The sequence below is a fragment of the Gasterosteus aculeatus genome, chromosome 10 (genome assembly GCF_964276395.1).
Source record: "Gasterosteus aculeatus chromosome 10, fGasAcu3.hap1.1, whole genome shotgun sequence".
NCBI classification, from domain to species: Eukaryota; Metazoa; Chordata; class Actinopteri; order Perciformes; family Gasterosteidae; genus Gasterosteus; species Gasterosteus aculeatus.
The window spans coordinates 6,931,698-6,945,680 of NC_135697.1; the positions used below are offsets into that span (position 1 = coordinate 6,931,698).

General features: G+C 46.4%; 1 protein-coding gene across 2 annotated transcripts; it reads left to right on the forward strand.

Moving 5' to 3' along the window:
* Nucleotides 1-1,040: 1,040 nt before the first annotated feature.
* On the forward strand, nt 1,041-13,795 carry chrna11 (cholinergic receptor, nicotinic, alpha 11). 2 transcript variants are annotated; one of them, XM_040189002.2, is made up of 10 exons: nt 1,041-1,270; nt 2,935-3,074; nt 3,258-3,302; nt 3,597-3,706; nt 3,798-3,877; nt 6,032-6,199; nt 6,288-6,482; nt 7,937-8,023; nt 9,057-9,166; nt 10,458-13,795. In XM_040189002.2, exons 1-10 carry the CDS (start codon nt 1,219-1,221, stop codon nt 11,178-11,180), a joined length of 1,710 nt encoding a protein of 569 aa, XP_040044936.1. In that variant the 5' UTR covers nt 1,041-1,218; the 3' UTR covers nt 11,181-13,795. The 2 variants fall into 2 exon arrangements, with proteins under 2 accessions (XP_040044936.1, XP_040044937.1); XM_040189003.2 differs by having other exon boundaries at nt 3,621-3,706.
* The last annotated feature ends 188 nt before the right edge of the window (nt 13,796-13,983 follow it).

Genomic DNA, 13,983 nt, shown 5'->3' on the forward strand with positions numbered 1-13,983 from the left:
CCTCCTCTGACGATACATCGCTAATGCACACTGTGTGTCCAGATTCCACGCTTGATGCGGTTTCCTCCCCTCCAACCTGTGACTTAGCCATCCTTCTTTTCGCCTCCGAGGGCCACTCTCCATCCTGCGAGCGCAGCCGAGCGTGAATCTGCAGCTGGGGAGCGCTCCGGATGTGCGACAGGCTGCCTATGGAAAGGGGTAATTCCGAAGGGCAGTGGAAGTAATAGGGTAATCTATTATACAGTCCAACTCTTTCTTCCTCCTCCCCCCTCCTCCCCTCCCTCGCTCTTCCAGTCTTTTGGTTTCTCGCTGCCTCTGCCCTTGCATCAGCATTTCGTGGGGACAAATGAGAAGTAGAGTTTAACTATGCACATTCCCGAGGCCTCCTGCAGAGGCCAGCACTTTGGCAATTAAACAGGAGTCCACGGCCCCTATGATTCAAAGCTCAACCCCCCACTGAGTGGAAGCAGCTCACCCACAGACAACGCACAGTTCTGCTGTAGCAGCGCGTGACCGTGACCACTGTGGTGTGTTACCATGTGTGTAACCGGCTGCCGTACATGCGTGACGTATGTTGTACCACACCACACATGTTGAGCAGACATAAATTAGAAGGGAATGAAATACGTGGGATTTTAAAGATGGTTACTATTCTCCTTTTCGCGTTTTTTGTGCTCAGTTTTTGCACAAACAACGGGAGCTCTTTTTTCCAAGAGCTACTTCACCTCGTCCCCCTCTTTTAATCAATTCTCCGTCGCTGTTTACGACGCTCTGTACGGTCTTTCTATTGTCTTGAAGAAGGTCAACTCATGGCGACGGACCAATTAAAAGCTCTCCCTCCTCCTTCACCTCCTGCTCCATCTTCAACCCCATTCACTGACATTTTTCTCCCTCGTGCTCTCCATTTTAGTCGCACCTCCCAGAGGGATAAGGAGACAGAGAGCCCACAGCCACCGTCTCTTCCTCCTCCTCCTCCTCCTCCTCCCCCTCCCCACCCCCCTCTCCTCCTCCTCCCTCTCTCAGCTCCCCTCTCTCCCAGCACACGCTCGCACTCCTTCTCTCTGATGCCGACTGGATGCAGACCGGGGGATCTCCAGCAGCTTCCTTAGTCGGTCTTCCCTCCCCTCCTCCTCCTCCTCCTCCTCCTCCTCTTCCTCCTTCAACATTCGGCGCTTCTCCACCACTGCCTCCTCTCTTCTCCTGCTCCTCACTGCCAAGATGTGGCGCTCGGTGGCTCTGCTGCTCTCTGGATTCTCTGCTTTGATTCACGGTGAGGCTGATCGACTCTCTCCATTCATCATGTATTCGGGGGGATCAGAAAATTTCAGCAGCAGCACTTTAGTCTCAAAGTGGGATTTTAAAGGGGGATTCGGGCATTGGAGTTGGTTGTGTTGGAGTAAGAATTCAAAGTAGAGGAGAAAAGACCCCAAGGGAGGAAAAGTGAAGGCTCATTTGGTGCCTTTCTTGTTTACATCTCCAGGATTTTTTGACAATGTATCCCCGTTTTGCTGGACGCACATGCTGATTGACCTGGACCCCGCTGTGGGAGACGTTTAAACGGGCAGATTGACAGAAACAGCGTGTAAAAAAAATCTGAGCAGTCGTAACATTTCATTGGTTTCTTACCTCGTTGCACGAGCCTCGTTTCGTTTAAATCTCGGCGCATGGCAGGAGATTTTACATACATTTTACCGATTCTTACAGAAGGCAGGCTACAGTCGTACTGGACATATAGATCTGCCTTGCTTCTCCGGTTGTGTTGAGGACGCGTTACTGCAGCCGAGATGACGGGGCTCCAAGAGAGAGAAGTGAAAATAAAAGCTGACGGTTGACCTTTCCCCACAGGCAGAAGTACCAGCTGCGAAATGCTTTTTCTTCTTCTTTGTTTTCAAGAGGAGGTTTCGTACCAGAAAGTCCACCACTGAAAAGAAAAGACCGTCAGACAATAATGATAAACACTGAATTTTAAAGACACTACATTTAAGGAAAGGGCTTCTAACGAAACCATCTTTCACGCATGAACATTTTGCCTCGGCCACCGGGATTTAAACCCGTTATGTTCTTAGCAGCAAAGCACCTTAAACCCTGACATTCTCCACAAAAAGGCTTCAAAGTCAGAAACAAAAGAAATCTTCCACATTGTTCATCAACGTCTCACACACACAGTGTGTTCGGCATCCGGCTTAGCACTGGTTGAATCTCTGTGACAGCAGCCATTTTCTAATGTCTGTACTGTTGCACCGACTGGAGAAACCTTAGATGTTTTGTGCATCATTTAATAACAAATCCCTGCAGTTGAGCCTGGGATGAATCGATGATTTAGAAATATCCACAAATTACAAAACACAATCTACACAACATTCCTCCTGAATTGATTTGCACATTTCTGGCTTACATTACTGTCTACTTACACTCACACCTGCCAAGTGTATTCAATTAGTCCATAAATATATATATAAATATTTCATATATATTTGGTCTGTGCCATTCAAACTAAAGTATACAACCATTAGTGCCAATTATTGTTAATCAAAAAGGTTTCAAACCTTTTTGTTAACTGAATCCGTCTCCTGTTGGTTGATTTCCTCCGGTATTCTTTCAAATTAATGTTAAACAGGAGTTAAAGTATACATATTTATTTCCTGCAAATGTCATCATCCAATTCTGTTTTTGCTTGTGTTGTGTGGGTGCTCGGGGTAGATAAGGAAGCTCAGTTCTCGAGGGCTAAATCTTTAGCTTTGATTTGATTTGACTGTCCTCCCACCCAAAAGTCTCATTTGTTTCCCCGCTGATGTTTTTTCTTGTAAATTAGTGTCCTTTTATTCAGAAAACAGACTTAGTTTGTCCCTGAGCAACTTGAGCTTCGACATCCAGTCCTCCTTTAATGATGTCAGCCTGCGATCTGAACGACGGCGTATGTTTTGGGCTCTTCAGTGTCGTTGCAGGGTCCTCACCAGAGGAGCCTGTTAAAGAACCTCCTGAAGGACTACAACCGGATGGAGCGACCGGTGGGCAACGACTCCCAACCGCTCACCGTTGTCTTCACCGTCAGTATGATACAGATCATGGACGTGGTAGGTGTCTGCATCCACAAAAGGGTTTGAAAGTTGTTAAGAATTCTGTTTGCAGCAGAACTTCAAAAATAATGATGATTACAGGAGTGTTTTTCCAACGTTTTCAGGATTTGGAGAAACACAAACTCACTGTACTTTTTGGCTTTGGAGCAATTGTTTATATATATTTTTAATGTTCTGCAGGATGAGAAGAACCAGGTTCTCACCACTAACATGTGGCTACGGATGGTAAGAACCCTGAAGAGAGGCGATAAGGGATTAAGATCATGACTGAGATTGGGAGGAGAGGGATTTCAAAATAAAGGTCAATATGTGAATCTAATAATATCTTTGAAATTTTGAAGAAAGCAGAGTTGTTTTTTTGACTGCAAGGTACTGTGCTAAACTAGTATTCAGGGTAACGATTTCTGTATTGGATTGAGGTGAGTCTTACGTGTAAACCAGGGGGGGTTGAAGATAGCGTCGGTTGCCTGTGCTGCAGTGCAATGGCAGACACGCCGTATGTGCCTCTGTGCGTTTAAGAGTTGGTTTGACCACTATCTCCAGTGGAACCAGAGCGAACATCCCGGGGTGAAGAACCTCCGCTTCACCACGGACCAGATCTGGACCCCGGACATCCTGCTCTACAACAGGTAAAACACGCATGAGCAACTCTACCTGTGTCTCACACGCGCGCGTTATATTCCAACACGTAGTGTCACTTCCTTCCCTGTCCTTCCTCAGTGCAGATGACGACTTTGACTCCACCTTTAAGGTCAATGTTCTGGTGAACTCCAGCGGCTACGCCGAGTATCTGCCTCCAGGTCAGCGGGTCTCTCTTTCTATCTCATGAATTCATGCAGTTCCTCAGTCCCGTCTCCGTCTCACACACACACCTCCTCATCTCCCTCTAGGCCTCTAATTCTGCAATATCTGCATGTCTTCCACGTCTGTACAGTTGACATTAATATTTTATCACAATAAAACAGCATCGCTTGTTTCTCGCTGGTTGGAGATTCTCAGCGCTGTGAGCTATGAATAGTCAGCACACGCTTCCTCCGTTTCCTGTTGTGCACCCAACGCGAGACCTGTGCCAGTGGGAAAATAACATAGTAATGGTGACAAAGAGGCTCCGCTGGGTTTCCACGGAGCTGTACTTTGTTGCTGGCTGGATTGAATATAAGAGCCGGTTTTGAGGGGAAATGGCCTCATGAGGTTAAAAGTGGAGGACTCCCTTCTCAGAAAGCCACCCTATCAATTCTATTTGTGGGGCCATGTTTATTAATAAGCTGAATGTAAATGTAAATATACAGCTCCCTAATGCTGTGATTTGGATCAGAGCCAACAAGGGAAGGAATAATGAGATAGTGCCCCGCTTTGGTAGAACATGGAAAAGAGATTTTGCAAGAAAAAATTATGAGAAAGAGCAACAGAAAAGATGGTCACAGATAATAGAATTAATGAAGAGAAAAGGGAAAGAGGGAAAGCAGCAAACTCGTTTTTAGTTTCTTTGACTCACTCGCACACTGCTAGTTGTAATTCATGAGGTATTTTGGGGTTGTTATGATCAGTAAATAGCCTACATGTCTGTGGGAAGCAGGCGTGGAGAAGGAGCTTGACAAACGATAAATTATTTAAGGGTGGAGGATCTCAGCTGTCTGCTGCACAAGATCATTTGCAGACAACCGAGCTGCAGAGGTAAAGGTGTCATGTCGTGGCTTTGAGGGTATAACAGGAGATAAGCGGTAACAGGTTTTGGCTCCTATCTTGATTGCATATCGCCATCCTCGTGATGTAGTTTTACTTTTGGAGCCCGTGCTGTGTGTGTGTGTGTGAGAGAGTGAGAGATTATTAAACTGCAGAAAAATCCAGGTGTCTTTTCATGTGAGCGTTGCTTGAAGGTTACTGGATGTCTGGGATGAAAGGAAGGGTACGAAATCGTACTCTGCAGGAAGGAGCACGGCTGCAAAGGTAGATAGAACTATAAGTTCTAGCTCTGGCAGAAGTTCACAATATGAGTAGTTATAGAGAAACTGTCTCAATATGGCAAAGACAGAAACTGTCTGTCAGTCCCTGGATTTGGCAGAGCGATGGGTATACAAAAGGACATTTATTCTACTCACATTGGTGTCATGCTTTTGATCAGTTTCTGCTTGCAGAGCCCTTTCCAACCTGCTAACCGTCGCTCGGGAGGCTTAAATATTCGGCAGCCTCATAATTAATGTCTCTGGCTGTAAGTCCACGGTGGCATTTTGGTCCTGCGTGCCTCCAAACGGCTCAGCAAGGCTTGATTCATTTATTTTGGTAATTACTTTAAGGGCTGGAGTCTGCCAGCGACCACTGCGATCCTTGTGATTCTTCGCTTGGGGTTGGACACCAGCAGACACGTACAAATAAAAGGGCATTTACTTAATAATTATAAAAAAAGCAGTATCGTGTTTAGCGCATGTTGTATAAGTCTGCAGTGTCACTGTCGATGTTTCCTGCAGTGGCCGAGGTTTAGCTGGCAGCCCAACGAGCAGAAACAACATTTGTTGTGCAGCGTTTCTGGAACCTGCGGGTGACAAACCTGCTGCCAAGTTGTTCCGTTTTAAAGACATTTATTTGATGGTACATTGTTTGTAATCTTGTCACTGCTTTCACCTCTTTAGCCTCCAAACCCAATTTCAAAATAGAGTGAGTAAACGAGGTTAATAAAAATCCCGGGGCAACGCGTACTCTCGGTCGTGATGCAGCACATTCCACTCCATTAAAATGTGAGGGGGTTGAGTTCAGAACTCACTCATTAGAGCTGGACGGAGATGAAATGAATGAATGATTGTTTCTGACAAGCTAATTGATATTCAGGACGGGTTTTCCTCACAACACAGGAGGTCCAACGGGTCATTTGTCACCTCTGCACTGAACCTGCAGGGGTCAACGTCAACATTCGATCAATGATGATTGTCGCCTCCTGCTCTTCTCACTTGTTTTCTCAGGAATATTCATGAGCACTTGCAACGTGGACGTTCGCTGGTTCCCTTTCGACATCCAGAAGTGCGAGCTGAAGTTTGGCTCTTGGACGTACGACGGCTGGTTGCTGGACCTCCAGATGGAGGACGCTGACATCTCGGGCTACATGCCCAATGGAGAGTGGGACCTGATCGGTGAGAACGATGCTTGTGTCACGTCGTCCTGTGAGACATTCAGTAACAGAGCAAAAGAGTCCATTTCTCTCTGTCGCTGGTCTTTCAGGAGTTCCTGGCAGCAGAAACGAGGCTTACTACGACTGTTGTAAGGAGCCTTACCAGGATGTGAAGTTTATTGTGACCATACGGCGGCGGACGCTCTACTACGCCCTGAACCTGCTCATTCCATGTGTGTTACTGTCTTCGATGACGCTGCTCATCTTTGTGCTTCCGGCGGACTCTGGGGAGAAGATCTCATTGGGTGAGTAGGTCAGAAAGCAGAGTTGTCCAGTATGTACCAGAAGTCGAGGGCGATGTTGCTTTGCTTCATTTCTATTGGGATCCATCGAATGAGTCACATGAAACCAGGAAAAACTCGCATCTCGAGTCGCATCTCGGACTAAATGTACAATCTACATTGAAAAGGTGAACCCCCCCCCCCCCTTCCCTTGCATCACCAACCCACCAAGGGAGGCTCCATGGTCGAATCACATCTCCTCCGTGGTGTGTAACCCTGAAGTATAAAGGGGAAAAGAAACGAAGCTGGGGGTGCTGAAGGCTCGGGGCGGGATGAAAGAGGCACAGGTGGGAGAGGGGGGGAGGGGGGGAGGGGGCGAGGGGGAGCAGAGGGAGAAGAGGGATCACAAGATGAAATAGAAAGGAGGAACGGAGGAATGCGAGGAGGAGGAACAGGCACAGATGGGTGTGGGAAGGTAGAGAAAAGAGAATGTAGACAGGAGAAGAATTTGGATGAGACAGGGCAGCACAAAATAGCGAGGGAGGGGGGGCTGATGGAAGGTGGGAGACAACCACATTACACAACGATACGCTGGAAGAGAGAGAAGAAGCAGCGGCTCCATCAAACAACAGCTGCAAGTGCGTCTAAATATCCGGCCCGACCCGCCACTCAAAGGATACGTCCATCGATCGCGTCGTCGATATAATGGCCAGCGATTTGATGATTGTCTGAGTGAAGGCGGAAGGGAAGCCACGGCAACTTCATCGCAGCATATTCTTAACCTTAATACAGGAGCCATTACGCAGCATGTCTCTGCTGAAAATAACGCTAAGCCTTTACACGGCCAATTAACCCATTGATGTAATTAAGGCTAGTGGATTGATTAAGGAAGAGGGGGGCAGACGCAGCTTTCCAGGGAGATACTCCCTTTGTCCCTGCGCTTGATGGAGGACACTTCAGGGTGAGAGGGGCAATGCTTTTAAAGAGAATGTGTCATTTCTGAGAAAGAGCGCGTTTTTAATTTTCTTAATATCCTTAAAGAACGTTCATATTTTCTCTCTCAGCCAAGGAGTTTAATTCATTGCTCCTGCGTGGGGACAGTTATGCCAACAAAGCACTCCTTCAATCCCGGTGAAGGAGTGAGACTGATAGTGTGGAGGTGGACAAATGAAGATGAAGATGCGTTTAAGTGCGTTCTCGTTTAGCAAGCAAGAGTTTGGACAACTTTCAAAAAATGTCTATCTGTTGTGCGGAAGAGCTTTTTATTTGCAGAGCTACAGGATGTCAAAGAGTAATTCACTGTGCGAGCATTAGCTGGTCATGTACATAAATCGAACGTGATCTCATCGTTTATCAAGATGCCAAACGCGCAAGTACCGCTCCTCGTTGGAGGGGCCTGAACCGCGATATTGGTCGCACAATAAAACCTAACGTGGAAGTTCTCATTTCACTCCGTCTGTCTATCTGTCTACCTGCAGGCATCACAGTGCTGCTGTCCCTCACGGTGTTCATGTTGCTGGTGGCAGAGATCATGCCAGCCACGTCTGACTCGGTGCCTCTCATCGGTACGTGGCCGGCAGTGTGTGTGTGTGTGTGTGTGTGTGTGTTCACACGTGGTTCATATGGTCCTTTATGAGCAAGTTCTTTACAACACACTGCTACAACAACCTTTAATGATTTTCAATACATGTCCAGACGTTTTCCTCGTTAGAGAGGAGTGTCCATCCGACAGTGACAATCGATGTGTGGTCTTGAAGACTTCAATCTCCCCGTAGTAATTCCAAGAGGACAGAAGGAACGAGCTTCTGGGGCAACTTGGTCGGCGTGTTTTAGCATCCCAGCGTTCGCTCGTTAGCGCTGAACAGAAATGACAGCAGAGGCTAACGGAGGCTAATGGTGTTTAGTGGGTATCAGTAATGAACCAAAATGTATGAAACTGACAAAGTCATTCAAATGTTCTCTCGGGGGAAGATTGCTCGAGTTTCATGGCAATAATTGTTTTGATGAGACATCTCACTCAAAAGCCCAAATGTCAACCTGTGCAAAAACTCCTTCCTGAGCTTCATCTTCTGGAGACGATGAGTGATCGTGGTCAACATTTCACTGCAATGCATCCAGGAGTCATCGAGGCGTTTCAGTCTGAGTTGACAAACATTGTCATCCACAGAGCAACATCTGTTAGCGATGGCTATACGATTGCTGCTTTGTTACTAGAAAGCCGCACAGCTACGGAATGCAAAAAAAAAACCTAATAATTTTGGACATCTGTTGGCTTTAAACTTTAATTGGTTAAATTGATTGCACACGGCTGGATGTTACATTTTGCGAGCTGAGATTGCAGCCAGAGACAGATGCAAGGCACAAATCCTGGTCATTAAAAACGTGAGACATTAAATGTAGTTATAATCACCGGAGAGCTGCTTTCAGCATAATTCCTTTAATTAAAACAAACCTCCTTGATGCAGTCTTAACCGTGCTTCTACAAACACAACGTAGAGGCAGTCTGTATGTTTTCATTATAACCTTCTTGTTGGTCAAATCAGACTGTTGACACTACAATGTGTTTTTAAAATGAACCCCAACATCTACTCCGCCCAGGTCAGTACTTTGCCAGTATAATGATCATCGTTGGGATGTCCGTCATTGCCACGGTGGTGGTACTGCAGTATCATCACCACGATCCAAATGGAGGAAACATGCCAAAATGGGTGAGCTCAAACTCTTCATTAGCCCAAGTTCACTGTAAGTTACACACATCATGCCGTCTGTCCTGTTCACGGGGACCCTCCCTATTCCCGATATGATTTATTGCTATTATTATTATCTTGATTTTACATCATCGTTCGTGTTGTATCATACTCTGCCATTTTCATTTCACCCGCCTGTGCTGCCTGCATTCTGCCAGTTTCCTTCACACTTTCCATCCTACGACTTCCTCGGGCTGTGACTCATTCGGCATGTCGTGTTCCACCGAACCCTCGCCTTCAACGGGAGTGTGTTTCAACGGGCTCTGGATACGTAGGTGGTTTAGACTCATTCCCTCTTCTTAGAGTCTTGCCTTCTTGCCTTCTGTTAAATGCTAAAAAAGAATGTTGGAATGGAAATAATGTGGAAAAAATGACATGTCATATAAAATGATGCTATTGTTAAAGATCGGCTGGCAAATAAAATAAATCCGTAATTTGAGTCAAGAAAATAAATTACATTGTTTAATATTTAACGGTTCGCAGGTCACTTATCAATATGTGTCCAAAAGGCAGGATGCCTCGTTTATCGACACATTGACATTCAGCTGACGAATGGCCGGTTAAGACAATTAGCAAGCTAATTGATGTGGTCCAGGTGACAGCACTGAACCATCGCAGGTCATTATTACAACCCAGCTAGTTAACACACTCGGTGGAAACTGATCCAGCAGTCGGGACATTCGCTTCTCGTTAGATACCAAACGACCACGTGGATGCTGTTGGACTAATGTGCTCTTTCAGAGGACATGTGGTCTCTTTCCAAGGGAGTTTTGTTTTCATGTTGAGAAAGAACAGAAGAAACAAGAGGAGAACAGAACAGGCTTTACTCAATTTAGCAGCTAATCTGAGACCATATTGAAAGCTCATAACGCTGCAATCCGACAGTCAATCTCAATAATTCCACGCTTTAAATGTAATGTCTTTGCAAGTATCCTCTCTGTCGCAGATACGGTTAAAGCTAAAGATCTCCTCTGCCTCAGGCACTTTGTCCCTAGCGAGGATCTCCTACTCCTACTTATGCAAGCGCAGCTGTATTTTAAGACAAGATACAAGGTTGGAAACACTGCAAGCATCAATCCCCGACAAGGCCATTCACCCAGCTTACCTGGTGCAATGTGAAGGTCAGAATGTTTAGGTGGTAATAATTGAGGCTCTCAATGCTTTACAGCGTTCTCATTGTGTCCTTTGCCTCTCTTATGCTCTCCCACTCTCATCTTTACAAATCTCAGTTTCTACGTCTTCCCCTCCGCAGGTGCAGCTCGTCTTGCTGCAGTGGGTAGCGTGGTTCCTGCGTATGAAGCGTCCGGGAGAGAGTGATGACCCAGAGCGGCCCCCGTGCGCCCCCCACTTGCGGCGATGCTCCTCGGGCTCCCACAGCGGGAGCATCCCGAATCCGCCGGACCCCACCCTCCACCCGCTGCACCCACAGAACCTGGCTCCGCTGCACGCGGTGCACCCTCACCTCCACGCCCAGTCGAGTGCCAACAACAACGGGAACCTGCTCTACATGGGCTACCAGAGCATGGAGGACCCTTCGATACTCTCAGAGCCTCTGCAGAGGAACAACATCTCCGTGGGGCCCGCGCGGGTACCAGGCAGCCCGCCTCCTCACCTCCCATCCCAGTTCTGCAGTTCCCCACTGCCCCCCATCCCCAACATGGATACTCTGGGCTGCCCCAGCACCGTCTCCAGCGGCGGGGGCTTCGGAGGTGGAGCCGGAGGGCTCGGCGGGTGCCCGGCTGCAGGGATAGGAGACGCCCAGCTACAGGCCATCTTGGAGGAGGTGCGCTACATGGCGGACCGTTTCCGGGAGCAGGACGAGACGGAGAGCGTGGCCGACCAGTGGAAATTTGCCGCGGCTGTGATCGACCGCCTGTGCCTGGTGGCGTTCAGCGTCTTCAACATCATATGCACCATCTCCATCCTCATGTCAGCTCCAAACTTTGCGGACGCCATTTCGAAAGACTTTATTTAAAAAGGCAAAAAAGTTAAAAGAGGAGGAGAAGCGTGAAGAAAAGGATGAAGGGAATTAAATATAGGATGAAGGATCGCGTGGGCCCGGATCCAGCGAAACCCAATTTCCAGCCGACTGTAAGCTCTGTGATTTGTGACTGCAAGGAAAAAAAAGAAGAAGGTTTTCTTTGCAATACATTCTGTTTTGTAACCGATGTAAAAGAAGAAAAACTGATGAGGAAGTGGGATACAGAGTGAGCCTAAATGAGGTTATGCCTGGCAGGGTGCTTCAGCTTCTCAACAAAGGTGAAATTGTTTCTTGTGGTAAATTCAAAGACTTCAGCCACAAACATGAGGAGAAAGAAATATTCAGTCCAAAGCAAGTAATAAAGCTTCTAAACAGGGGGGAGATGCAGACAGTAAGACGGGTATTTCATCATTCTTCGCGAGGAAGGAAGACATTTCGTCACTCCCACATGTTGAGAACGGATTCCATCGTTTAAGAGCGTTGGAGACTCTTTCATTAACAGTGTCGTAAGGAGGATAGAATGAATTTTATCGACAACAAAGAGCGATGTTGAGCCTCGGTTTCGGAGGAGTAACCCGCTGGATGCTCGGATATACAAAATTGGACTGAATATCGGGAAGCAGAGAAGAACAGGAGAGGATCTCATCTATTATTAAATCACGTTCATCTGATGACCGTCAAATTGAAAGACCTTGAGTAATCTTTAAGACTAATAAGCTTTTAAAAGATGAAGTTCCCCTCCTCCTCCTCCTCCTCGACGCAAACCACTTTAAATTTCCAAAGCCTTATCTCATTCAGACGATTATCCAATCTGCAACAATCAGCAGAGATCAAAAGCTTCTTCGCAGCGGGCAAAGTGTGCAGCGCTTATCCCGCCCGGGAAACTGAATGAAGCGGTCATCCGCGGCGCAGTGACCAGTAACTAATAACTGAATCGCTCACCTAACTGCATCTGGCAGGTCGTGATGGACCAACAGATCTCATATTAAAGGTTCAATATCTGAAATGGGAGATCCGGTCTTTAAACGTGAGAGGGATAAGAACAAATCCTCAATTTTATGAGGGAAGTAACACCCTGTCAGATCCCGTCAGGAGGTTATAGCTACGTAGGGACGTTCACACCAACCTAAAATTAAATGCGAGATGTTAATGGAGTCGTATTTTTCATAGAATCGAGTGCAGTTGATTGAATGTTGTGATTTAAAGGTTCTACAGAATATGTCTTTGACAAGATTGGGTTTGAGAGGATTTGAGTTGTCTGCTAGCAGTTTGAATGTGTGCTGAATGCATAGTTAGCCAAGTCCAATGTATGGATGATGGTCTAACAGCTGTATTCACAATTGGCCATTTTAAAAGCATCAAACTTCCAATGTTTAAGAGGATTCGTTCCCTAATCCAGAGAGAAAGGTCTGTGGCATGTACAAATTCTGCAAAAACAGTTCCAGTAATACAAAGGCAACAAAAGATGAAATACTTAATAATGGAGGGATTTTGGACAAGGCCCAAGAGTAGAAGGGAATTATGGGTCATGAGTCAGGAGTGGAGCTAAAAATGCACCTTTAACAGCTCTATTCTTTAACATAAAGCGTTGGTAATGGGTCTCTCAATGCCTCACTGATTCCAAGATACGGTAAGATGGACTTCAGTATAAGTGTCTGTGTGGACGCCACAGAAAGGAAATGTAGAAATATCAGGTGCAGGATTTTACTGTAAAAACAAACGTATTAGCATTAAAAACTGGATAAAATGTGTTTTCTTGCACTTGAGATACCTACAAATTGTACAAAACTATTACTAGAACTAGACCTAACCCCTCAAGAGTTACTCTATATTGTCAACATACCCCATGTTATGTTACATAGTCTGTGACGTGCAGCCTCGTGCCGATTTGCTTCTGATGTTTAAACTAAAGCCACAAGCGCGTAGTTTCACATTAAGTTTCCTAAAAAAGCAGAGCACAGACATTTTTGAGTGTTTGCCAAACAGGACAAAACGGGGAATTGGCCACGGACTATTTTCAGCTCCGGATTAATACGAATTTGATGTGGTGCTCTAGCTAATGCTTGAAAGAGCCGAGCGGCGCGTGAAGGACTTGACTTCAGATGAAAAGAGTAGACAAGTGGTCAAAGTTATGATGTGTTTTTCATCGTTTTTGAAAACGAATGTTTACTGGCCACTTGTAAGGAATTCCAGACCTCGCTTGTCAGTTGTAGGATAAATGAGCGGCTCAGTTTTCAGGGGATTTGACGACAGTAATAAAAGCGCAGCCTCATCCGGTGAGGAGTTCAATCAAGTTTGCTTATTAAGCGCAAAAGATCCAACAGGACAAAATAGGTTTAATAAATTCTTGACTTACACCGTCTCCGGGGGCTTGACACATTTACTATCCACATGGCGTGAGACAGTTTTACAAATACTTTATCTCTGTACCGCTCCACGTCTTCTCTCCTCCTCTCTGAAGTCGAGTGTCCCAGCGGGCGGAGCGCAACTTCCTGCTGGAAGGTTTGTGGAAAGATATTTATCCCTCCAGCGTACACCGACACCTCAACCCTGAACATCTGTACATTTCCCACCCTGAAAATAAAGGATTCTCCCTTTTTTCTACCACCTTTGGTCTGCTCCCTATCTTCTCTGTTGGCACTGGATGGCCCCGACCCCAAAATGAAGAGAAAAATGACAGAGAGGAGAGCTAAGAGGGGGAGGAGAGAAAGTGCTGACGCCTAGTGAGAGCTGGACAGGCCCTTAATTGATCACTCGTTCAGGAAGGGGGAGATGAGAGGTGGAGGGTGGGTGGGGG